The sequence below is a fragment of the Xenopus laevis genome, chromosome 5S, assembly GCF_017654675.1.
Source record: "Xenopus laevis strain J_2021 chromosome 5S, Xenopus_laevis_v10.1, whole genome shotgun sequence".
Lineage (NCBI taxonomy): Eukaryota > Metazoa > Chordata > Amphibia > Anura > Pipidae > Xenopus > Xenopus laevis.
The window spans coordinates 23,995,080-24,021,615 of NC_054380.1; the positions used below are offsets into that span (position 1 = coordinate 23,995,080).

A 26,536-nucleotide genomic window follows, 5' to 3' on the forward strand; every position below is an offset into this window, starting at 1 on the left:
ATGGAAATTTGCTCAGGTAGAAAATCTATAGATTTACGATCATTGGGAAGATTACATTATTTCTGCAATAGCAGAGTTTTTACTCAAAATGAAAAGTTGAAGCTTTATAATAAATATTTTTGTATATTTACAAATGTTTCTGTGTGTCTTTGTGTGAGTATGATTGAGTATGTGTTTGAGAGTTTAGATCCCCAAAAATGAAAAGCAGAAAAGATGAAGTCGATGCACTTAAATAATCTTTTAACATAAAATTTCTGATTGCTTCGGCTTTTTGATCAGAAGTAATGAAAGTGTTCTTCAGACCAAAACGTCAAGGCATTAATAAATTTCAAGTTAAAATGTAATTTGTGTGCAACAGATTTATGAGACAGATATGAGGCTGATATACGGTAGTTATATGTACATAGATTGATACAGAGAAACACATAAAAAAAATGAAACAGGCTTATAGTATGTGGTATCAGCAGTCCAATGGGTAGAAGCTAGATACTGCTTATTATTATATTATAAAACTAGCCTAAATATTATAAAAAGCCTAAAAACCATTTGATATTTATTTTAACAGTCTATAGTAATGACCCTCCCTACAATATTGAAGTAAGAAAAGGGAAAGAGGGGGTGCTTTTGTTCTTCTACATCATGTACTGCTATTGTTTTTAACATGTGAGAAGATGCCATGAGAAGTAGAATAGATGAGGAGATACAGTATAAGGACTTTATTGTGAAGAGGATATTGAAGATGTCTCGTCTTCCCTTTAACTTTGGGGGTGGTCTTTTTTTACATAGAAAAGATCAAAGAATAAGGGGTCTTAACTTATGGAACTTGAAACACCACAAATGGGTCTTCGTGATAAGGGACGTGATTTTATAGAATGCCCTGCAGAGTTATGATGAAGTTATGATTGCAACAGGTCATTTTCTCTATTTTAACAAATTTTCCTTATTTGGGGACAAGTTTTTGTGAGTATTTGAAAATGTAAACACATTTGGAAAAATATCTGAGAAAAGATGTTTAAACTATGATTAGCAAATGTGTATATACATTTAACTGTTATTCTTTCAAATTTTTCACAACAACCTAATTGGTAGGGATGTAGCGAACTGTTCGCCGGCGAACTTGTTCGCGCGAACTTCAACCGTTCGCGTCCGCCGAATGTTCGCGAACGTCGCGCGACGTTGGCATTTTGAGTTCGCGTTCGATTCGAATACAAATCGTTCGACCATTCGACCATTCGAATTCCTTCGACCGCTAAAAATCGAACGATTTCCATTCGTTCGAACGATTGTAAGCATTCGATCGAATGAAAAGCATTCGATCGAATGCTTCGATCGTTCGATTCGAATGAAAATCGTTCGATCGAACGATTAAAATCCTTCGATCGTTCGATTCGAACGATTTTAGCGGGTGTTCGAAGTTCGCAAACTGTTCGCGAACGTTCGCATTTTTGCCGGTGTTCGCGAACGGCGTTTGCGAACACCAAATCGGCAGTTCGCTACATCCCTACTAATTGGCTCATTTTTAGGAAAGAACTTGACAGGTGTTTCATTTATTCCAATGAATTTGTGAATAGAACAAAAAATCCTTTGACCAGGTAATGTTGAAGTCCTTAAGGGACCCAATTAAATGATGGGGATAACTAAACAGAATTAAACTAGAAAGAACAACAGAAATAAGTAAGAGAGATAAGTATCATGAGGCAAGTCAGGTTTAAAAAAATGTAAAGATGAAAAGAAGAAGTTTGATGGAATTCAATCAAAATACAGAACAGTCCCCACTTGAACAAGAGAAAAGTCATTACTGAACATAGCAAATAGATTCAGCAGTTTGAACAAAATTGACTACTGGGTTTCTAATCTAGCACAAAATCCAATTAATGTGTGACACTGATAAAGGTGGGATATTTTCACCTTTTTGTCATCTCCATCAGGTAGACAAGTCGGACAAGAAACCTGCAGTATTTGTCTGCTTATTGGTTAAAAATGTAATCAATGACATCCCACGAAGGGACACATTTTAATTTACATTGTTATTTAATTGTATTGATTTGAAATATTAGCCGTTAAACCATGAAACTCAAAGAAACTGCAAATGTGCATGTGGGGACTAATATATTATTTTGTAAATGTCAGTGGAGACTTATTTTTATTTTAATTAATTCTAGTCCAAATTTTGGATTAATTTTATGTATGAAATATAAAAAACTTTCTTTGGCAATCATATATTACATCTATCAGCAGAGATTATTTTTTTATTTATTTTTTTCACATAGTTTAAAACATAGTTAAAATGTTAATTTCTCATGACGTGAGTATTCTTTTAGGACCAGAAAATTCTTTTAGGACCTCACTATATTACTGGTGTAATCTAGTTTAGGAATTTGTGAGTAGTAAATAGGCAAAATTAATTCAGAATTCAGAACATTTGCACATCTGCTGAGAATGCATCAACATTCCCAGTTTCATAGTTTTTCACAATTATTAACACTTTCCAGACAGTCAAGAACATTTGCCTGACAGTAAGAAAAACATTTTTTTTTTTTACAAATACACTCCTTTAGCAAAGCATTTTCCCTTTTTTAATTTTGACAATTCATCAGAACTGATTTGACTTCTTGGAGGAGTCAATGACACCAAATCCAACAAGTTCAAAACTATAATGTCCTACTAATATGGTATGTCCTTAAAAGATGAGCATTTCAGATTTTTTGCAGCCTTCTCTTCACCGCTATTAAGCATGCATAAAGGAGATGGCATTGGAAAGTGGTATGGTGGTTGTTCTTACGAGTGAAACAGGGTGATTGTGAGTAGATTATGAGAATAAGTTGGTGCCCTTGTCTAGAGCACAAGCACCATTGGACCTTGGCTCAAACTGCTGAGAATTCTTCTTGATTCTATAGTAGATCCTTGATAGATCTTCCCCCGTCCCAAGACTCAACATTTTCAACTACAATATTGTCATGAAACTTGTAAGCTGCATGGTACACCAGTAAGCCACCTTGTAAATTCTTATTCTTGCTTGCTTGAAGCTGAGCATGTTGCTGGTCTGCTGTACAATGCATAATACAATGCATTTCAGGTACCACTCATCATAGAAACCCATGAAGAGTGTGGATGGGCGCCAAGAAAATAAGTGGGGCGATGCCAATGGAATGCTGAATCTAATACAGCAGTTGTATGACAGGGATACTATAAGTAAGAGATGATTTGCATCAGGGTGCTAACTGTAGTCATAGACAAATGGATTCTGATATAGCTCTTATATTGACATTGATTATCTGCTCATCAAAATGCAGGTTTATATAATAATGTCTCATGATAACTCATGATAACTCATGTTTTCATAACCCTCAAATATTGTGTTTTCTCCTGTTCACAGTAATTTACACTCTAGTTTGTTTTTGGTGGCTCTAAAATATGTGTTTGCTAATTAATTATAACTCAAATTTAAATGCTAAACATGCTTATTTTATTGCTGTGTACCAAAGGCATTAAAACATTTCTGCATAATTATGTTTAGTGTAAAATAGAGCCTTGTTGTAATTTTTTTTATTTACTTCACATGTGTTTTTATTAACAGTCATAATTCCTCCAGTTTACAATTCACGAGGACCTCCTTAAAAAAAAAAATCTAATTTTTTTTATAGTCTTATTATATAAGAGGAGAAGAAGGAAAATAGGAATTAAACCATTCTGTATTATGCTTTGTTGCACTTTTTTGTTAAAGTGGAGACTGTGCTGAATCAGTGCCATCGCCATTACTCCACTGTTACAATGGTGTGATGGTTATGAACAATATAGCGATGAAAACACAAAACACACATATTCTTTATATGTAAAATATTTAATTAAAAAATCAAAGAAAGCCAACGAAAAAATAAAGAAACATGACATGACAAAATAAATATATGTAAGCTCTGCATAACAAAACATTAAATCAAAGAAATGCATAAACAGAAAAAAATGATATGGGAAATAAAATGTAAATGCCTCAGTATATTTTTATTATATTAATTACAACAAACATTTATTTTAGTAATGGTGATTTAAAAAAACTACCAATACATTTTGTCACCTGCATTTTATAAACACAGTGAAGACTAAATAATTAGCAGGTTAGGCTTATGATATATTGTTTTTGGTGTGTATGGGTACAACATTTTGTGATCTGCACTCAACCCATTATCAATTTATTTAAGACAGCGACATTTTGTGCATACTGCTACTGAAAAATGCCTTAACTAGTGATGGGCGAATTTATTCGCCAGGCGCGAATTCGCGGCGAATTTGCGCGATTCGCCGCCAGCGAATAAATTCGCGAAACTCCCGCGAAAATTCGCGGAAAAAATGCGCCGGCGTCAAAAATTTTTTTTTCGAAAAACGGACGCCGGCGTCAAAAACGGGCGCTGGCGTCGGAAAAACGGGCGCCGGCGTCAAAAACGGGCGCCGGCGTCAAAAACGAGACGCCGGCGCCGTTTCGCGAATTTTTCGCCGTTTCGCGAAATTCGCGAATTTTTCGGCGAAGCGAAACGGCGCAAATTCGCCCATCACTAGCCTTAACCTTTAAACAAAACAGGGATTGTTTGTCCATATATTGCAATATATTTAAGCTGGCCAACTGTCACGGTCGGCACCCTAAATCCAGAACGAATGCTAAGCACCCTGTTCACGGCTCTTGCTTCTGCCTTTACCAGCCGCCTTTCACCTCGGGAGGAGCCCTCGGCTAATCGGATGCCGCCAGGTCTTATAAAGAGAGGAGCCAAGAGAGGTGCCAAGCAAAGGGGCATAACAGTAAAGCAAAGTCTTTTGGGCACAAGGTCACAGAACAAGGAGTATACAGAAGGCATAGTCAAAACTGGCTGGGTCGGGGCGGGCAGAGTACAAGTGTAGGTCAGGCAGGCAAGGGTCAAACCAGGAGATCAGAAGGCATGCAGATACAGAAGAGTCGGTTACCAGGCAGGGTCAGGATTTCAGAAGTCAGGATCGTCAAAACAGGCAGAGATCACAACAGGTATCAGAAAACAGCAAATAAATTCGTGAAATGGCCAGCGTCCAAAAAACCGGACGCTGGCGTAAAAAACGGGAATCGGCGTAAAAACGGGCGTCAAAAAACAGGCGTCGGTGTAAAAAAACGGATGCCGGCGTCAAAAACGAGAAAAAACGAATAAATTTGCCCATCACTACTGGTCATATATGGAATGACTTTGACATAGTTGGCCAATTTATATATATTGCAATATATGTACAAACAATCCCTGTTTTGTTTAAAGGGTAAGGCATTTTTCAATAGCAGTACAGTATGCACAAAATGTCTCTAATGTCTCTAAAAATATATTGATAATGGGTTGAGTGCAGAGGACTCTTGTATTTGTCTATATGTATTTTGTGGTCACAGCCTCATTGCACCCCCGCCTAATGGTTTAAATAATTAGTGGTGAGCACAACTTTTTTTTTTTTGCTACACCATGGTACACCATGGGAGGACGACATTTTGTTTTTAACCTGTTGAAATAAAATTATTTATTTTAAACTTCTGGGTGGACTTTGGAGTGCTCGGCGACTTTTGTTCAACTACACCATGGGATTGTTTTACATATGAAGCAGAAATATTCATAGCTTGCTGAATATGGATGCAAGGGGAACATTTTACTGTAGGGTCAACTGAAGGTTGAATTTTATAAATATATGTGTTTTATGTAGGGATGTAGCGAACTGTTCTGCTGCGAACTATGTTCGCGAACGTTTGGGAACGTTCGAATTTGAGTTTGCGTTCGATCGTTCGACCATTCGACCATTCGAATTCCTTCGACCGCTAAAAATCGAACGATTTCCATCGAACAATTGTAAGCATTCGATCGAATGAAAAGCATTTGATCGAATGGCTTCGATCGTTCGATTCGAATGAAAATCCTTCGACCGAATGATTAAAATCCTTCGATCGTTCGAATCGAACGATTTTAGCGGGTGTTCGAAGTTCGCGAACGTTCGCATTTTTTGCTGGTGTTCGCGAACGGCGTTCGCGAACACCAAATCGGCAGTTCGCTACATCCCTGGTTTTATGGTCTATAAACAGATTTAAAGGATCATCAATATAGTTTTGTTGTATACAAGTATACATTATGCATAGAACTAAGTGTTCCAGCACAACTTAATATACATTACAGGTATTTCATGGAAATGTTTACTATGTTATAACAATTTTAATCTGTTTGTTTGACCTACTAGAAGGCTATATGGTGTTTCTAAGCATCCAAAGCATCCAAAATAAAAATTAGATTTATATACTGTATAAATCAAGCTGATATAATTACTCAGCATCGAGTAAACTTAAATACAAAAAAAACATGACAATTACTTCAACCTTTCCATACACTTACTCACAAGGACCTTTGGATTAAAAAAAAAATCGATATTAAGAAGGTCCAAAAAGCATGCAATTGTTTTATGTGACCAGCTACATGTTTTCACTTCCATATTAATTCACATGACATCAACAAATATTTAGTTTCAATGAACCCATATCAGGATATTGTAGTTACTGTATATCAAAGAATGGAACTGTTTTGGCTTTATTTTATGCTGAGAAACTACAATTAAATACAATAATCTTGATTATTATTCTATATTGTACTTATTTTAAAGGAGAAATAAACCCTAAAAATGAATATGGTTAAAAATACCATATTTTATATACTGAATATATTGCACCAGTCTAAAGTTTCAGCTTGTCAATAGCAGCAATGATCCAGGACTTCAAACTTGTCACAGGGGGTCACCATCTTGAAAAGTGTCTGTGACACTCACATGCTCAGTGGGCTCTGAGTAGCTGTTGAGAAGCTGAGTTTAGGGGTCGTCACAAATTATCAAGTAGAAAATGAGGTTGGTCTGTAATATAAGATGATGCTACAAGGCTGATTATTAAATTCTGATGCTAATTGCACTGGTTCATGTGCTGCCATGTAGTAATTATCTGTATTAATTACTAATGTGTACTGTATATTGTGAGTGGGTCCTTAAGCTCAGTAAGTGACAGCAGCACAGAGCATGTGCAGTGAATCAGCAGAAAAGAAGATGGGGAGCTACTGGGGCACATTTGGAGACACAGATCTTTACTGCTAAAGGGCTGTGGTTGCCTTGGGCTGGTACAGAAGCCCAAAACATAATGAACAACATTTCTAGCTACTTCCTCGATTAAGCTTTATTTCTCCTCCTAGTGCCTGCTTTAGTAAACCTATCCAACTCTTTTCTAAAGGGGGAGATAAATATATTTTGTTCTGCTGATTATATTCACAACCTTCTGTACTTAGAAGAAAGTCATGCAAATCTGTTTCCTTCTTCTGGAAACACGATTGAGGCCTGTGGCCCACATAACATTTTTCTGTTGGCATAGATAAGCCTCATGAAAAACTGCCAAATCATGTTGTATGTGCACTGACAGGCATAGCATTCAGCATGAATATGTGGGTCCTGGCAGACTGATGCCATGTCTGCCGAAGTGAACATAGACGGGAGTCTGTTCACTGGCGTTATCACAGGAGAAAACTCTATTTTGCCACTTGACATAATTCGCCATTGCAATTACCCATAGCTGTCATGTGGGTATAGTAAACATAATAAAGGTGAATATTAAAATTATAATAAAAAGTAAGTAAAAACGGTATTTTAAATATCCAGTATCCTTGAATAAATGAATATCCACATGTATGTGTGTGTGTAGGCTTTTGTGTAAAATGTTCTCAATAATGACCAGGAAAATTATAAATGATATAAAAGCAAGTTTTCCCATAATTTTCTTTTCAGGACATTTTGAGAATAAAATTATGGGTTTTTTTTACAATTCTGCTATAACTAACTATATCATTTTTATAATTAAAAATATGGTGAAGATTTGAATGACCACGTAATTGTTTGCAACATACATAGTTTTCATAGTGGCAGAAGCTAAACATATATTGTGTGTACCTTCACATCCTCTCTCAATTTGTCCATTACTCAAAAGAGCATCTGAAAATAAGTCTGGAAGGCGTCCATTCAAATCTACAGAAGCAAGGCAACCTTGGAATCCGTCCTTGGCATGGACCAGCTTGGGTAAGGTTTTGTACATTTCTTTGGAAACCCCTCCAATATATAGGTCACCTTGTGGAAAAAATAAAGAGACAGAAATGTTACTTATAACAGGCAGAAAATAAATGTAGTTATGGTGGGTTGATGTATTATCATATTTCAGGGCTGATGCAGAAGGTTAGGGTTAGCAAAAAAAAAAAAAAAAAAAAATCACAGAATTATTTTCTGCATACAATGTCATAGAATAGTGCAGTTTCTTTATTTTTTTATCAACCATGTCCTGCTCCTAGAAGGGGTAGTGTCAGGGACTTGGACCTTTTAAAACTGGAAGCAAAATGGATCTTTAAATTGGACATGATGGCCCAAAGGAGTTTGAAAGAGTTGCTGCCCTTATCTATTTTTATTGGAGGCTTGAGAAAGGGCGAGATTTAGCCCCGAAATGTCTGACCGAATAAACACAACTTTTCACCTTTGCAAGAAAGAGATGCTGCAGTGACATTCCATTATAGACAAACATAAAATGGCAATATAAATGATTCATGTACTTTTGATTCTGTGGCAGTTATGATCCACTTTGGCTTCATCTTTTGAACTATGTACAACTGACTGCTACTGACAAAAAAGTGCTATTAACCAGATGTTTCATTGACTGGAACTACAGTAATGTGTCTAGTATGTAATGTACATATAACAAGTAAACAAGTCCAACTCTCCAATGGAAGCCCAGTCACATGTTAAATTTATATAAATATATATATATATATATATATATATATATATATATATATATATATATATATATATATATCTGTATCCACTACTCTGTCTGAAACACCATATATCTAGTGTTCTCTAACTAAAAAAAGCCACGCACATTATGTTGTCTTTCCATGTGTGATTTCTGATTCACTATAATGAGCCAAAATGATTCATTACAACTTTGAAACCATTGTTTGATTACATCAATTGTAGAAAGAACATCTAATAAGCGTCTATTCACATAGCCGCTATGATTAGCATTTTGGTGACAGCAAACAGGTTGCACAACACAATCTATAAAGATGTAAAGCTACAGATATAGCAACGATGACAACAATATGAACAAAAGTAATATAATTGTTGATCTTTTCATTAATTAAGACACAGCAAACAAAATGTTTTCATTCTTAGGAAACCAAAAATGTGAATATTTTCATGTCTGTGTAAAATGAATCAAGGGGTACAGTGATCACTCCATTCCCAATAGTGTCAGCTAAAACCTCAACTGTTCCCAGGTAGTCATAATCTTGGAAAATTGGCACCCAAGGTTCATAGATTTCTCTTAAATAATGTAAATTCAGACTGCATCAGGTTCATCAGTGTAATACAAGTGTTGGGAATTTATTTTACTGATGATCAAGCGCTAATCCGATGGGGTTTGATACCAATTATAGGTAAATATGCCCTTGAGATTAACCTTCATCATATTTTAGATATACTTAATCTGTCCAATTCTGCAACTGATTTTTTAAGTAGAGTAGTAAGAGATATATTTATTTGTCCTTGTATGTACCACTGCTCAGTGGTTAAGGAGAGAATTCCTTTTTAACAGATGAAACTGAAATAGAATAAATGAATGTCAAGCCCAGGCCTGCCCCAGTACAACAATCCCAAAAACAACAGGGCAAGAGTAAATTTCCAAGCAAGCTTTATAAAAAGCAAGGTTTAGCTCTGTCACCAAATATAAACATTGACCAACCACCAATTAGAAATGTGCATTCTACCTTATTTCCTATCAGAATCAAATACAACTGTAACACAGACAGAGTTACATTATAATAAATGTGTGCTACCAAACCATGTTACTGTTTATGCTTGGTCAAATCCCAGGGTCACACCTTTGTGACCCTTGATAATTCCCACACTCCCAGCATACCTAGTACATGGCTGTTTTAATTGGTGTTTGGCACTTTTATGGAGTCCCATGAGAAAAAAAGGTGTTACATAAATCTTCAAATTGTTATACCTAGATTTATCAGGTGAATAAAACAGGTTGTGACCTTTCCTCACTAGAGGAACAAATATATTACAAATACCAATCCTACAACGTAAACTGTTATAACATTTTAGTTATCTAAAATTGGTTATAGAAAATTTGATAGATCAGTGCATTTTGGTGAATTTTTTCTGTTTCAATAGTCTTTGGCTCAGGTTCACCAATCCATACAGAAAATAAGAAAAGGCTTCTTTAGAGGTATGGGATCTTTCATCTGCAATCCTGTTATCTATAAAGCTCTGAATTACGGTAAACCCATCTTCCACAAAGTCCATTTTAAGCAAATTATTCCATTTTTTTTATCTGTAATAATAAAACAGTAGCTTGAAATTGATGGTGGCAAAATTATCCTATTGGATTTATTTAATTTTTTTGATAGATATAAGGTATGGTGATTAAAATTACATAATGATCCCTTAACTGGAGAACCCCAGGTCCCAAGCATTCTAGATAATAGGTCCCATACCTCCACTAGGCCAAAATATATCTTCTGCCTAATAGATACTAGTGTGAGGTAAATGATAAATGTCACAAAATCTTGTTATGATCAACATAACAATGTCATGGGGGCATATGTCCCCATGGATCCTACTATAGAAGACCCTAGTATATGAGTTTTCTCTGGGAGAATATGCATAGGAGTTTTTAGAGCCCCTTCATAATTTGGGACATGGGGACCTCAGGTTAATAGAATGAACACAGCCAAATGCATGGAAGGACTGATGAAGAGGTTAAAACCAAAGAAAGTACATTACTGTTTAAGACAAGTTAAAGTTAGTTCGGAGCTAATGAAGAATCAGATTGAACTTTTGGCCCTCGGTTCCCAACAAAAAATATATGTTTGCACATCTATGGTGTGCAGTCTCCAAAGAGCTGGAAGTGAAGCCAAATGCAGCAAGATTCTCAATTTCCATAACTCTTGCATTCATAACCACATAATATTGGAATTTTAATGAAACCACTGCTGCTTGCTTAGAGTCAAGGTACATTAAATCTTTCCCATGCCATAAACCTATGGATCTTTTTTTTCAAATGAATAAGCATCCTGATACTACACTGAGTAGTTTTAGAAGCAGTTTAGTTTGCTCATTATTTTATATGGCTTGGAGTTGAGCTTATTGATTGTTGCCCTTGTTCCAAACTATTTTTTCTAAAAAGAAACAAATTTGGTAGTAATATACCCACCTAAATAATCCAAAGTAAGACACAGATATAAACTTGTTTTGTCTAGTTATCATCTTGTTTATGTAGCAAACCTGTGTAGCCTGCTGCTATAAAAGCTTTGATTTATAGTCAAAACAAAATAAGGGCTAACATCCTTACTGTAAATTCTGACTTATTTCAAACCAAAAGGAATTATTTTTTTAAACAACTCTTTCACAAAGTTTATGATATGTTTTTTTAGCTTCTCTACCAAATTTAAAGCATTGCCTGCAAAATGAAGGGTCATCAACCTACCTCTCTTGTTCCCACTCTTTTTCTAAAATTCATCAGGGTTACCAAATGGGACACAAAGGGGCACATTTACTTAGGTCTGAATTTTTACCTCGGAAAGCTTTGGCATACCACTGCCAACTACGTCAGACGTTAATTCATTACAACTAAGCGTATTTAGCTAAATGAGAAAATTTGTCTTGGTAAGTGAACACTGGTGTATATTCCTTAGCCAAAAATTCTAGTGAATTAGTGAATTTTCTCTAGCGTTATTTTCTTCATAGCAAACCTTTGTTAACATATTTACGCTTATGTCAATTTAAATATGGTGGGTACATACAGGTCATGAGCTGTAAATAATAATAAAAAAATGTGTACATAACATATATTTATCAGACACAACTTTTAAACATAATCCCACATTCAAATATGTAAAAACGCTGGTGTTTTTTCTTACATTTTTTTGACTACAGGTTATGATGTCACTGACTTAGTAATGCTGAGGTTGTCGCTTCATCTTAACAATTCACTACGTAGAACCAAGAGAAGTAGACTTTGGCAAAAAGGGTAAGGTATTGGAAAGTTCACACTTTGATATATTTGCAGATTAATGATCGTTCGCCTGAGCAGAAATTTGCCTGGCAAAATGGTGCAAAGTTTTCTAGTGCTGAGCTTTTTCCCTAGCGAATTGACCTCTTCACAAACTCAGGACTCAGTGAGTGTTAATTAACAATTGTAAATCTCACGAGCCAGCACATTGACCATTCATTCTCATAATTTCACATGATAATTTACTGCAATGTAAATGTATCTATAAAATCATAAATTCAAGTCTTTGGTTGGTGTGGTGTAAGGTTTCATTAGGTGAAAGTGAAAAAAACTAACACCATCTGGCCTATACCACCTACCACCCACCTATGTGCTTTACAATGTATGCTTTTTTAAATGGATATATCTGAAGATAAGTGCATTATATCGATATAATTTTTCTCTACTGACCGTTAATTCTATTTACTTTGCCACTTGAAACAAAGGTAACAATAAGACAGGATGTTAGCTCTTTTAGAAGACAGCAAATTTAATAAATAGGAACAGGTGTAGGACCAAAAGCCATAGTTCAAGAGAAGATCAATGTAACCAGGAACACGGTGACATTAAGATGTGATAAATCAATTTACTTTCGCACAAACGCCAGCTGTGAAAGGCGACACTCCCCTTAGAGCGGCCTCTGAGAGCAAATGTTTTACTCCATGTAATCAAAGGAGAGAGTCAAGCAGAAATCATTTGAGTCACCAAATGTCAACTATAAGAATCATTTCCCAGTCTCAAGAGATGCAACTTCAGAGATGAGGGTCTTCTGCTGTTTGTCAAAACTGATGCTAAATACAGTTAATATTGTTTGTACGGCATATATTAAAGTGTCTATAAGAAGCCTTCAAATCACTTTGTGGTATGGTAGGAAATATAGCCAATCGGTAAGAAAAGCTGAGCAAGTTAATCATGGCACTTGCATCAATAATGGAGGAATTATGACCCTATAATAGTTCACCAACTGCTGACTCTCATTATCCAGCAATAGAAACTGCACTTTAACAACGGCTTATGCTTATATCCCATAATGGATAACTGCTTACTCTGGTGATAGGACTGGTATTTAACAGTTGCTCACTCCCATTACCAATCATGAGAATGCAGTTTCCAACCTCTGCAGCTTACGTTGATTGCCAGTCTGCAGTATCCATAAAAGTGCTACAGAGAATGCACTATATTTTGTTATTATTGCAATTAATGGCTCTGAAATGAGTAGTTCACAAAGCCTAGCCCCTAACGTTATTACCTGGTTGGGTATAATAATTCTCAAAATATCAAAAAAATGGTAACACACCAAGTAGCATATATATTTTTCTCATTTTAAGTGAATTTCATCACAAGGTTCCCTTCAACTGTGTTGACATCTTTCACCTACTAAAATCAATAGGTAAAAATCAAAACTTGGCACAGCTATAAGAGAATTTCTCAATTTGTGATATGGTCTTGATCTTAGCTTTATAATTAATCAGTAACAATGGGCGAATTTAATCGGCAAGCGCAAATTCACAGCAAATTTACATGTTTCGCGAAAAAATTTGCGAATTTTACACCCATTCACGAATTGCGTGGTGAAGCAAAATGGGATAAATTCGCCCATCACTATTTATCGACTTCTGGAAAACTCCAAATACTCAAGGTTGAGCCAGTAGCATATTTAAACTAATGCTGCAGATATATAATAATCTGGGCATTTATCTTATCAGAAGACACCTTCTAAATGTGGTGTCTCTAAAGAAAGGCAAAACCAATAATACAGATCAACATGTTCATTAGATACAAATTCATATTGTGCTTAATTCATAGTTTCTTATGGACTGTGAGTGACATTGTTCACCCAAATTAAAAATTATAATGTTGGAAGTCCCCTTGGTTCCTGGACCTTCTAAAGGTCAACAGCTTATGGTCATGGAACTACTTAGGCAAATATAATAGCACACAATTATATTTTATTGTAAGGTTTACATCCTGCTATGCATTATACCTTTTAAGTAAGACCAGGCTGTTAAGGTGTTCTAAATTACAATTTTCTAATGCCAGCATATGTTGTTGCTGATCACAGCTGAGAGACTTTATCTGTCTGCATTTTGTAGCAAATTGAAGGCAATCTTGTTTAAGTATACATTATACATACTGATGTATATTACGCTCTCATAATGCCTTTGCATTATTCTGTTTAATCCAGCTGGAACAGGAACCAAAAACCTATGAAAATTTTAACAGTTTCACTTGTATTAAAAAACAAATGGCGTACCACGGAGATTTTAATATTGTCTCCCTGCAAATGCCCAAGTGTTTAAAAAAAGGCAGCTTGCATTTTGCATTCATTTGAGAAGATAATGGTAATGTCAGCATAAATATTTATTTTAAGTGTTCCCCAGTCGGCTTAGAAGATGACAGTATTGTGCTGCATATTTCTGAAATCCGTGTGTTGATGTTAAAAGGGACTCCTTCAACACCTCGAGTCTGAATCTACTTATTTCCAGTGTGTTAGACAGAGAATGGCTCACAAATATTTGTGGTTTTGTTAAAGCTGGAGAAGAAAAAAGCCTTGAGTAAGCGTGTCTAAACAGACATCTTACTAGGACATCAGCTGAAGCAGCAGGTTTTAAATCACCAAAATTTTATTATATGCTTGAGTAGTCATGACGATGGAAAATAGTGCATGCTTATTTAAAGAAGCTTGGCGTTGACCTTCATCCAGCGAGCTATTGCACAGATTGGATACCCTTATACTTGGAACATAATCAGGAGGTCTTTCATGATTATGTTGCTATATTATTAAAGTATACTATGAAGAAGGTAACATACGGTGTTTTAATGATATCTCCACAGCACCATAGGTGTCTAGGGCTAGCTATGGTTACTTATCTGTTCCCTTAAATTGGATTTCAGTTTCTAGGTCAACTAAGAGTGTTCCTAGATTATTTTATCATTCATTATTCCTGTACATTCTTTTATAGCCCTTTTTTTCATTTGCAAATCCTGCAAACCTGATGACAATTAATGCAATTTTATTTTTTATTTTTAGGTCCAGCCTATTTCCTCCCAGAATATACATATAACACCACCTGTCACTGGTGAAATTAATTACTTGGATAGAATGTGAAACTATATCTTAATGACAGCATTATGAAAGCAGCAAAGCAACGGCTCACATCCTGGCCTGACATAACCGCAGGCATGGCAATAAAAGTATGCCCAGGGTGGAGGAAAATGAAATCTAAGACAATATGACAAATCCCATTATGCATTATTATAGTCAAGGTGTAATAGTGTCAGAGGCAGGGATTGCTGCTTTTAACTAGTTTAGGGAGTTCAATAAATTGAGAGCAGAGGGAGAACATTGTCTTGACCTTATAGATGGCAGGAAGCACTGGTTGTAAATGTAGGCAAAACAGCAGAAAATAGACCAATGGCAACTACACTGTTCTACATTTAATAAATGTTGATGACAGCCTAGATAGCCTAGTCAAGATATGGCAAAGGAAGTGTAAATTTGTAGGCTGTAGGCAAGAAGAAACTAATAAATAGCAATCCACAAGGTAGTAGCAGTGCTGGACAACCAGGAAAATGGTGACTGGATGAAGTTAAGTACTGATCCCCAATCAGTGGCTCATGAGCAACCTGTTGCTCACCAACCCATTGGATGTTGCTCTCAGTTACCTCAAAGCAGGTTATTATTTTGTATTCCAGGCTTGGAGGCAACTTTTAGTTACATAGAAAAACAGATGGGTTGCCAAATAGAAGCTCGTGTAGGCTGCTAGTCCTCATAGGGTCTCCCAAATACCCAATAACAGTTTTAAAGGGGTTGTTCACCTTTGACTTAACTTTTAGTATGATGTAGAGAGTGATATTCTGAGACAATTTGCATTTGGTTTTCATTTTTTATTATTTGTGGTTTTTGAGTTACTTAACTTTTTATTCAGCTATCCAGTTGGCAGTTTCAGCAATCTGGTTACTATGGTTCAAATGACCCTAGCAACCATGCATTCTTTGAATAAGAGACTGGAATATGAATAGGAGAGGGACTGAATGGAAAGACAAGTAAGAAAAAGAAACAATAACAATACATTTGTACAGAGCATTTGTTGAGTTTGCTGAGTCAGTGAGCCCCATTTGAAAGCTGGAAAGAGCCAGAAGAAGAAGAAGGCAAAAAATTCAAAAACTATAAAAACAGACAACGAAGATAAATTGAAAAGTGACTTTGAATTGGCCATTCTACAACATACTAAATGTTAACTTAAAGGCGAACCACCCTTTAATTAGTTCTTTTTTCATGCTTTTGTTGCTCCCCAACTTGGGAAAAAAAGGTTGGGGATCACTGAAGCAGAGGCTGATCTGAGGAAACTCTGAGTAAGAGGATGGAGAAACAAGGCACAAGATACAATGGAGCAGAATCATTAAAGAGACCAAGGCTCTACAAGGGCTATAGTGCCATTGGGTAAGGTACTGTAAGTAAGGTGATAGCCAAAATGTCTATTTTCTGCTGTATTTATGATGAGAAATTACAATAAAGAGAATTGCTGGTCTTTTTGCATACCTCTTATATGCAGCCAAGGCATCCCATGTTGACCATAGGGTTGCCTATTTAGCAAGAAAGAGCATCGGCATGTGATTAACACTTTCACTTCTGTTTACCCTAAATGGGAAGCTGAGCTCACATTTAAATTGTGAGATGATTTTCCCTTCCACACTCATTTGAAAGGGGAAACAAAACCAAATGGCTGGTTTTTAAATAATTCTATGATAAAAATTAAATAATTTTGTTTTTATAACTTGCCCTTCAGCTAAAACTCTTCAAAATAGCAGAACCACAGAATTCCATAGTCATGCATTATTCTACTGAATAAATTGGGGTTCTTAAGACAATTTCAGGACTCATTGTGTATTCAACTTAGCCTTATTGATTTACCATTAGTTTGGAGACTCAACGCATTCATTTATAGACTCATTCTCTTTTGTCATTTTCTTTTCTTACCCAGTAATTGATCCAACAATTCTGCACTAGGACTTATTACATCATGGAGAATATGAGATTTTATTTAGGTATTTTGGGGGGAATACCTAAATAAACTTGAAATTGAGTTCAACACTTTGGGGGTGTGAGAATAAGCTTTCACGTTTTCAGAGGGATGCAAAAGCAAATATTTTTGAAAACTAAATCCAATCACATAAAGATCAGATAACTAAGACTGCTATGCCTATTGGTTTTTCAGTGCTACAAAAATTGTGACATTAATTATGAATGCCTAGTTATAAGGCTTTAATAGCATGCTGTGCTATACTTAGACATCATCACAATCTGTACTAAGCCACTATTGTAATGGATTTACCATTTACAAAGGCAGACTGTGTTTGAGCTGCTGTACCTGCTGTACTTGCTGAAATGGGTACACAACACCTTTGTCAAGGCTGCTTTATCTATATCTGAATTACCTTGACCTTCTATACCTTGATGCACTACATATATATGCTCAATTCTGGGACCCTTACCACCACCACCCCTTAGCCAACCCTGCTTTTAGGAATATCCCTTATTATCGCATTCTATTTATGCCTTGTTCTGCTCTAAAGTGTCACAATATGTCTTTTGCACATTAGTCTAATTAAGAAGTCAGTTGTTTAGAATAAGTTATACTTATAGAGTGCAAATGAAGAATAGTTCCAATTGACACTCAATTCTACCTAATTTAATCCCTAGCACTAGATTTACCAGCCTGATAGTTGATAAACAAGAGCTTGTTATCTTTTCTTTCACTTGCTACAGTGGTAGGGAGTAAATAGGGAGCCATATCCTATCATTACATTTTGAAAGAAGACATTACTAGTGTGGAGGTAAACTTGTGTAGACATTGGTTAATTGCATGCAGATTACGTTCATCAATCTGGAAGTCATTTTAGAGCTGGAGATGGAAGTATCACCTCCTCAAGACTGGTGGTTAATTTAAGGCCTCCCTTATGTCATTGCACCATGTAGTTTGCACATTCAGGGGAATGTAATGAAAAGTCAGTAACGGAAAAGCTATTCGCAAAGCGAAAAGGTATGCTTTTGTGCGAACAAATTTTGCTTTGTGCAAATTTAATATAGCTTTTGCAAACCCGAAAACTGTTTAGCGACCACTTCTAACAGTGGAAGACCGTTTGCAAATCTTATAGTTTGCACCAATGCGCAGTAAATGTAATAAAACTTCTTACTGAAAAAGTTGTTATGTTTGCAATATAAGAATACGACACCTTCAAGCACTTCTTAAGAGTGTGCAATTAAAATTCGCAATGCACAATTAATATTCGCAATGCAATACCAATTTAAGGAACAATATTATATTGCAAGAGGTGTCTTATTGAGCAAAGCAGTCTGAAGCAGAATTTTGTGGCAAGATATAAATATAAAGGAGGTGCAAATATAGAGGAGTGTATAATTATCTTCGAAAAATAATCTAAACTTCTCTCTGGCGTGTCACAGGGATATATTAAATGCCAAGCAACATAAAGCAACCTCTGGAGCAGAAAAATAGACTTGATTTTATGTGACACCGTTTTCCACTCTCATAGGAATGTGCTTCAAATTTAAATGGCAGCAGTGACCACAAACATGAATACAAAGGCTCAGTCCAGTGGGAAAATGCCTTGTTCCTTAGCCGACTAATAAAATTCTATTCATTACCGGCATAAAGTATCACCTTGTGGTTGGACATATGCAACAAGAGGCATGCAGGTCCCTAGTGGTTATTAGTAGTCAAACTGTGAGCCTCAAGGTGGAAAGAATGCAGAAATTAAATGCATCTCATTAGGTGTGAAGGGTTGAACATTTTGTACTGGTAGAACAAGAAGAGCTCAAAATAGCAAGAATACAGGCCAAGTAAAAGCAAATTTACTGTATGGCTGTTGAAATAAAAACTTATTGCGTACTGTATTTTAAAAGCACACCTAGGGGCCGATTCACTAACTTCGAGTGAAGGATTCGAAGGTAAAAAACTTCGAATTTCGAAGTTTTTTTTGGGCTACTTCAACCATCGAATGGGCTACTTCAACCTTCGACTACAACTACGACTTCAAATCGAAGGATTCGAAGTAAAAATCGTTCGACTATTCGACCATTCGATAGTCGAAGTACTGTCTCTTTAAAAAAAACTTCAACCCCCTAGTTCGCCATCTAAAAGCTACCGAAGTCAATGTTAGCCTATGGGGAAGGTCCCCATAGGCTTGGCTAACTTTTTTTGATCAAAGGATATTCCTTCGATCGTTGGATTAAAATCCTTCGAATCGTTCGATTCGAAGGATTTTATCGTTCGATCGAAGGAATTATCCTTCGATCGTTCGATCGAACTATCTGTGCTAAATCCTTCGACTTCGATATTCGAAGTCGAAGGATTTTAATTCCTAGTCGAATATCGAGGGTTATTTAAGATATTTTGTTCAAATATATTTATTATATATCTAAGCTGGGCTGGCTAATCCTACACTGCTATACAACCCTGCTACAGGTCTCCTTTAAAATAAAAGTAGAAAATATAATAAAATATAGAGTCAACTAGTAAAGCTATTTCACTCTTACCTTAAGTGGAAGTGAATCAGCATTAAATGGCCCCTTCAGACCTTGTTCAATTGTTACTCCAATGCTCCTCAAATCTTAGCCAGGCTTTAATACTTGTATGGGTATTGCACCTCTTTGATACTGAGACACTGATTAAAGATTAAAGTTGAAATAAACTTTCAGCTCCTCTAAAATATCACTAATGATGTTAAAAAGTTCAACTGAGTTCAACTAAAACACAGAAAAAAATTCGCCAGCGATCAGTCTAACCCACACGGTGGTGTTGACCAGAGTTAGTACTGCACTTTGGCCAAAATATGTGAGCTCAACTAAAAGAAGTCTTCACTCAGTTACACCATGACACCAATCATCATATTTATCACTTTAATGTTAGATATACAATGCATTTTTTAACTTATGATTTACATAAAAATACTGAATGTATCTTCTTTATACATTATATATATATATATATATATATATATATATATATATATATATATATATATATATATATATATATATATATATATATATATATTACATGGCTGCCCCCATGAGCCATATTTCAGTGTATGTGTGGGCTTCCTGCCTATGAATGTATTTAGGCAGAAGGTAGAATTCAGTCCTGACTCACATCTGCTTGTCTTCAGTGGAGCATTTGGCTCAAATCTGCACCACTGTAGGACCCATGCTTAACCCTTCTTCTTCTCTGGTTTCAAAACAGGAAATCTTCATGAGTTGTGGAGGAGTGTACTTCATAAATCTGACCGACACCCAATCTTAACCCGCAATGGTTACCAAAATTTCGACCCAAAGCCACCAATTGGTGGTCAACCATGGGTTTTGGCCTGCCATTTATGGCCCACCCATTTATGTCACAGCTCCACCAATTTAAGTCACTTCTCCTCCCATCTCCATCCTGTCCCTTATGCCATTGGTTGGCATTGTCCTATAAACAAGGTCCAAGCCTTGTGTTACTTGACAACTTTGTAGGTATCACCACTGTAGCAATGCCACAAACAGAGGGGCAACTCTTTGTGCTACACATCAAGGAATGCAAAGAACTTTACACCTCAGAGCAAGGTACAAAATGAACCAAGGTCTTTCCAGTTACTGTGTATATATCAATGTGCAGGCAAATGATTATATTTTCCTTATCTTTGAAAGCTTTCGTTTCCCCTACAGGCCAGTAGTTTGAGCACCATGAGTGTTAGAAAGATGTGCTTTAAATTTTGAGTGCTGGCTCAGCACCATAGAATTGATGTTTGCCCGCATGTAAAGAGTTAAGAGCATAGTATGAAACCTTAAAGGGTTTGATTGACAACATCTCAGTATAAACCTGTTGTTCACTTGTAATAACAAACCTACCACCAAGAGACACGCAGGCAAGAACGCACGATTTTCATTTTAACACTCAATTATAAAGCTAAGACACAGTCCCCAGTAGGGATGTAGCGAACAGTTCGCCTGCGAACTTGTTCGCGCGAACTTCGACCGTTCGCGTCCGCCTAATGTTCGCGAACGTTTGGGAATGTTCGCAATTTGAGTTCGCGGCCATTCGACCGCTAAAATCGAACGATTTCCATTCGTTCGAACGATTTCCATTCGTTCGAACGATTAAAATCCCTCGACCGTTCGATTCGAATGAAAATCCTTCGATCGAACGATGAAAATCCTTCAAACGTTCGAATCGAACGAAAAATCCTTCGAACGTTCGAATCGAACGATTTTGCGGGTGTTCGAAGCTCGCGAACGGTTCGCGAACCGTTCGCATTTTTTGCCGGTGTTCGCGAACGGCGTTCGCGAACACCAAAACGGCGGTTCGCTACATCCCTAGTCCCCAGATGGCAATGACAATACATTAGAACAGGGTCAGTCATGCAATCTGAGATATGAACTACAAACTGCCTTTTCTCCATATTTTATTCAACACTTGACCTTTACGCACAAAAGGATTAGGCAGAAAGGTTAAGTGCTCTGACTTTCACAAGTGTCATCCATTCCAGCACCGACTTCTTCAAAATGTGGACAAGCCACTTAAGGTCTATAGGCATGCATGGGCAGATTTAAGCTGCTGATTCAGCCTCTTCAGTAGTGATGAGTGAAAAGTTTTGCCGCAAAAATTATGCCTATATTCTTCAATGGGTGAAAAATTATTTGACAAACCACATTGCTTGACAATAAATGTGACACCCTTAGACTTCAATGAATTTTGGCAAATTTTCGCTGTTTTGTGAATTTTTGGCAAAGCAAAACAGGTCAAATTCGCCCATCACTACTCTTCATAACAAGTGGGCAGCTTTTGGCCCAATGTCAGTTGGGAAGTTGTGAATGTTGAGGTGGCCCCTTGTCCATCAGGTATCTGTTAACATTAATGGATGATCCCATGATTGGTCCTAGGTTAGGCGGCCAAAAAGGGTCTGGCTGGGCTGGTAGGAAACTGGGAATGAACATGGTGATCCCCACTGAGAACTGTGGGTGCTACCCTTGCTTCTCTCATTTTGGCTACCAGGGAGAAAAGGTATGTTGGGACAGGTGGTGCAGCTTGTGACTGGAGCAGTGGGGTGCCACTGGAGTATAGTTAGGCCATGTTTGTGGAGGGGAGCCCCTAAGTTGGCAGCCCAGGACACCCCCATCTAACACTGGTGAAATCAGACCCAGATTAAGTGACCTCTTCAAATGAGCACATCTGACCATGGTTGTCCACCTTAAGTCTCCATATATTCCAAAACATCATTGTACACCATTTGCCATCAGTCTAAACCTTCCCATGCTCACACTATAGGGGCCATTAATTTAATGTAGGGCGCAGAGTGCATAAACATGGCAGATTGTGCCTGCACTTTGCACCCTTTCCTTCATATATTATCATTTCATGCAACTAAAAAAAGGGGATACAATTGCCTTAGATCTTATCATTATCTTTAATCCATAGCCAGTGAATCCTCCAGCATAAATAATAATTAATATTTCACATCCTCAGTGACAGCGCAAGATCACCAACACTGATACGTGGGTGGCCACAATCTGGCAACACATTCACAGGGCAGCAGAGCAATTACAAGTGCTTGACTTTAAATATGGAAGAACGAGGGAAGAACTCATAGAAATTCCTTACGGAGCACTTTGCTTTTGTTGCTTAGTAACTTCATCTCAGCCCTTAATGAAGAGTTTATCATGTATTCTTTGTCTCCTCTTGTGGGGAGAACACCCCTCTTCACTTTTTCTCTTTACAAATCTCACAAAGCCTCCATTGAGCCAGATTAACCAAGATTATTGATTTTTGCAATAATACTTCATTTCTATTTGGATTGTGTTTTTTTTTTCTAAACTGATTTATGTAATATTTATTCAACAACAGTATTGATTTTTGCAATAATACTTCATTTCTCTTTGGATTGTGTTTTTTTTTAAACTGATTTATGTAATATTTATTCAACAACAGTGTAACATATGGAAATATATTCATTGTATCCCTAATAATGGACCTTCATCAACAGATCTTAATATTGATTTTATCTTAAAGGATTGTTCAGTGAGTTAAAGATATTATTTCAGCAGGTTCATTAGGGGAAAATAACCGGATTGATCATAATGGTGCATCACACGCGCCCTCTTCTGACAACATGTGTAACTGCAACATAATGTATTTTATTATATTTTATCTTTGATTTTTTTCTAAGGGGATCATTATACTCCTGTTACAAATATTGTACTACCCTTTTTTATGTATCTTCCCTTTACTTCCCTTATGTCTTTTAATATTAAGAGCTTCTTTTAAAATGAAGTGCATATATATTTATAACATTTATATATAATGTGGATAAGAATGTTTCACAAAGTTCAGATGCCTGAAGGCTCATCTATTATACACGGGAAACTACACAAAGAGCAAAAAACAGGTACAATACACTCTGTTTTACATCATACCCTACAGGTAATCACTCACAGGCCCGGTCTTTGCATTCAAAAATATGCACAATCTTTCACTACTATACCTGCTATCCCACAGTCACACTCCCTTCCCAGAGACTATTATTCCACTGTTACTATAGGCACCATCTCTCCCTACTATACCTGCTATCCCACAGTCACACTCCCTTCCCAGAGACTATTATTCCACTGTTACTATAGGCACCATTTCTCCCTACTATACCTGCTATCCCACAGTCACACTCCCTTCCCAGAGACTATTATCCCACTGTTACTATAGGCACCATCTCTCCCTACTATACCTGCTATCCCACAGTCACACTCCCTTCCCAGAGACTATTATCCCACTGTTACTAGAGGCAACATCTCTCCCTACTATACCTGCTATCCGACAGTCACACTCCTTTCCCAGAGAGCATTATCCCACTGTTACTATAGGCACCATCTCTCCCTACTATACCTGCTATCCCACAGTCACACTCCCTTCCCAGAGACTATTATCCCACTGAAACTATAGGCACCATCTCCCCTTACTATACTTGCTATCCCACAGCCTTAGTCCATTCACAAAGTCTATAATACCTGCTGTTACTATAGTCAGAGCTGCACTGCCTGCCTAGTCAGACTATTGCTTTGCATGGTCCCTGTAGTGCAAGGGCTATGTAATTTACCTTTGCCAAGACTACCCTAAGGAGGACACTACTGCAAGAACTTTATATTGAACGATAAGTGAGGTGTGCAACATACGACACTTACTTTTCAGGTCAAGGTTTCTGGCTCCTGCTGTGCTTTGGGTTGTGGTTTTTGTGTCAATCTTTACAGTGTGGAGGTTACTTGTGTCCCTGGAGATCATAACATTGTGCCATTGATGGTCATTTAAAGGTTTGTTGGAGCTTCCTTTAATCAGATTTGCACCATTCCCCAAGTCAAACACGTAATGCAAATACCTGGAAGCAAAGTGTTAAGAATGAAACTCATTAACTCAACAAACATTAGTATTATATTTTTTCTTATTTGCTTCCCTACTATGTTTTATTATGTTTTCTTCATTTGGGAAATGATTGTAGGTATAATTAAAGCAGAAACCAGATTTGATTCATGATCATGAACAAACTGTAGATGTTCTATATTTTTGAAAAGACACAGCAGTGACACATTTCAGACTATTAATCAAGAACAAAACCCAGCAAAATAATATTAGTTTTACATTTGTCTCTTTTCAAGTGTAATCCTGCATCTTGGATGGTTGCCATTGACAACCAAGGGAATGTTTCACATATTCACAACATGAGGCAAAATAATGTGAATCTTAGAAAGATGCTTTATTGAGACAGCGTGAGGCTGAATAGATGGTCCAATGAGGACCTCTAGTGGAAACCATGATGAACAATGCATCTTTCAGTTCTTTTATTTCACTCATCTAGACTCGTAAGGTGCTGCACAAATACCCATCTTGAATATAGCACATCTCAAAATGATTACACTATAATAAAACATCTTACTAACTACATTGTACGTTATTAAAGGACATCATTTTCTAGAAGCATTCACCTAGTCGTACTTACCCTTTAACCAGTTCAACTACAATGAAGTCATTCCCATCTCCGCTGTTATAGAGAATGAGTCCATCGGGCGATGTGGTCTTGAACTGGAAAAAGAGGTGCATGGAAGTGTAGGCTTGGAGAGTGGCAAGGGAAACATAACTTGCTTTCGACTTAAATGTGATTGGGTCTGCAATGATGTTCCTCAAGCCAAAGCGAGCATTCAGTTCACAATAGTAGATGTCGCCATTCTTACACAAATCGATGTAAGCCATACCGTTAAACGTTAAGCTCTGCAAATGGCCAATAAAGTTGGAAGGGACAACCGACAGGTAACGGCGTTCAGTTATTATTCCACTCTCAATGTTGTGGAATTCCAGTCTTGTGTGATCTCCAGCCATTTGACCTGTGAAAAGAACACACAACATGACATATATCTTAAACTTTATCACTTTACCACCCTAAAGTACTGTTCATTGGTCTTGTTCCACAGTAACAAAGTTCTTATTCAAAATCGAGAAGGGTCAGAAACACTGTCTTCAAGTGGAAGATTCCCAGCCTGGTCACATAATAAATGTCAGTAATCAACCAACTGACCCAACCAGGCACTTTGTTACTCATATGGGCCTTTATGAGATAGCAGGCCTTATATTGTGGAACCACTTAAGTAGCATTGTTCAAGGTAAGATAAAACCAACTTTTCTTACAGGTCCCAACTGAGGTCCTAGGCTGCTATATTTCCTAGCTTTATATGAACCTTGGAGAGACAGAGGTTTTCAAATGAGAAGAAAATGCCTTCAAATGCCTACTGGTGCTTATTTCTTACATAGAACATGACTCTGCTTTGATCTATCTACTGTAGGTAGAGTATTGAAAGGTATTCTCTGACTGGTTGTTATGGGTCATACAACTAGGGCATGTCTGTCCAGTCTTGACATTAGTGTGCCACATTAGCTCAGTGACGTCTGTGTCATCAGGCACATGCCAGGAAGCCAAGATGCACAAAAAATGCCATTTTAAGCCTACTGATGCCAATGTTGGTTGGAAGTTCATTGGTCCCACTTCTACTGGTCACTCCTGCCTTCCACATTCCCAGCCAGCCTCTCCAATGTCTAAACTCAAAAAACTATAATCAGTGTTTCCTTTGACTCCTTTGGGCCTCCACTTGTCCTGAAACTATATAAGCCTCTGTATCTTTAAGCAACCCACAGAAAAAAAACCCAAATTAAAATTGTCCTTGCAGGGAGCAGAATATTGACCTAAAGAAGCTTCTTACTGATGCTAATGCCTACAAAGTTTTTGCACTTTGTATTATACAAACAGGACCTCCTTCAAAGCTGTCATAAAACCTTTATTTTATGTAATTTTGATATATTATCCTCGTTATCTTTTTAATTTAAAAAA

At 36.9% G+C, this 26,536-nt stretch overlaps 1 protein-coding gene across 29 annotated transcripts in view; it reads right to left on the reverse strand.

Moving 5' to 3' along the window:
- LOC108717747 (neurexin-1) overlaps positions 1-26,536 on the reverse strand; it is an 830,073-nt gene that overhangs the window by 384,222 nt on the left and 419,315 nt on the right. For all 29 annotated transcript variants that reach the window (XM_041564308.1, XM_041564317.1, XM_041564316.1 and 26 more), the window contains 3 exons: positions 25,157-25,538; positions 24,348-24,538; positions 7,960-8,133 (listed from right to left, as the gene is read on the reverse strand). In XM_041564308.1, the coding sequence (XP_041420242.1) occupies positions 7,960-8,133; positions 24,348-24,538; positions 25,157-25,538 (747 nt within the window). The remainder of the gene's footprint in view (positions 1-7,959; positions 8,134-24,347; positions 24,539-25,156; positions 25,539-26,536) is intronic.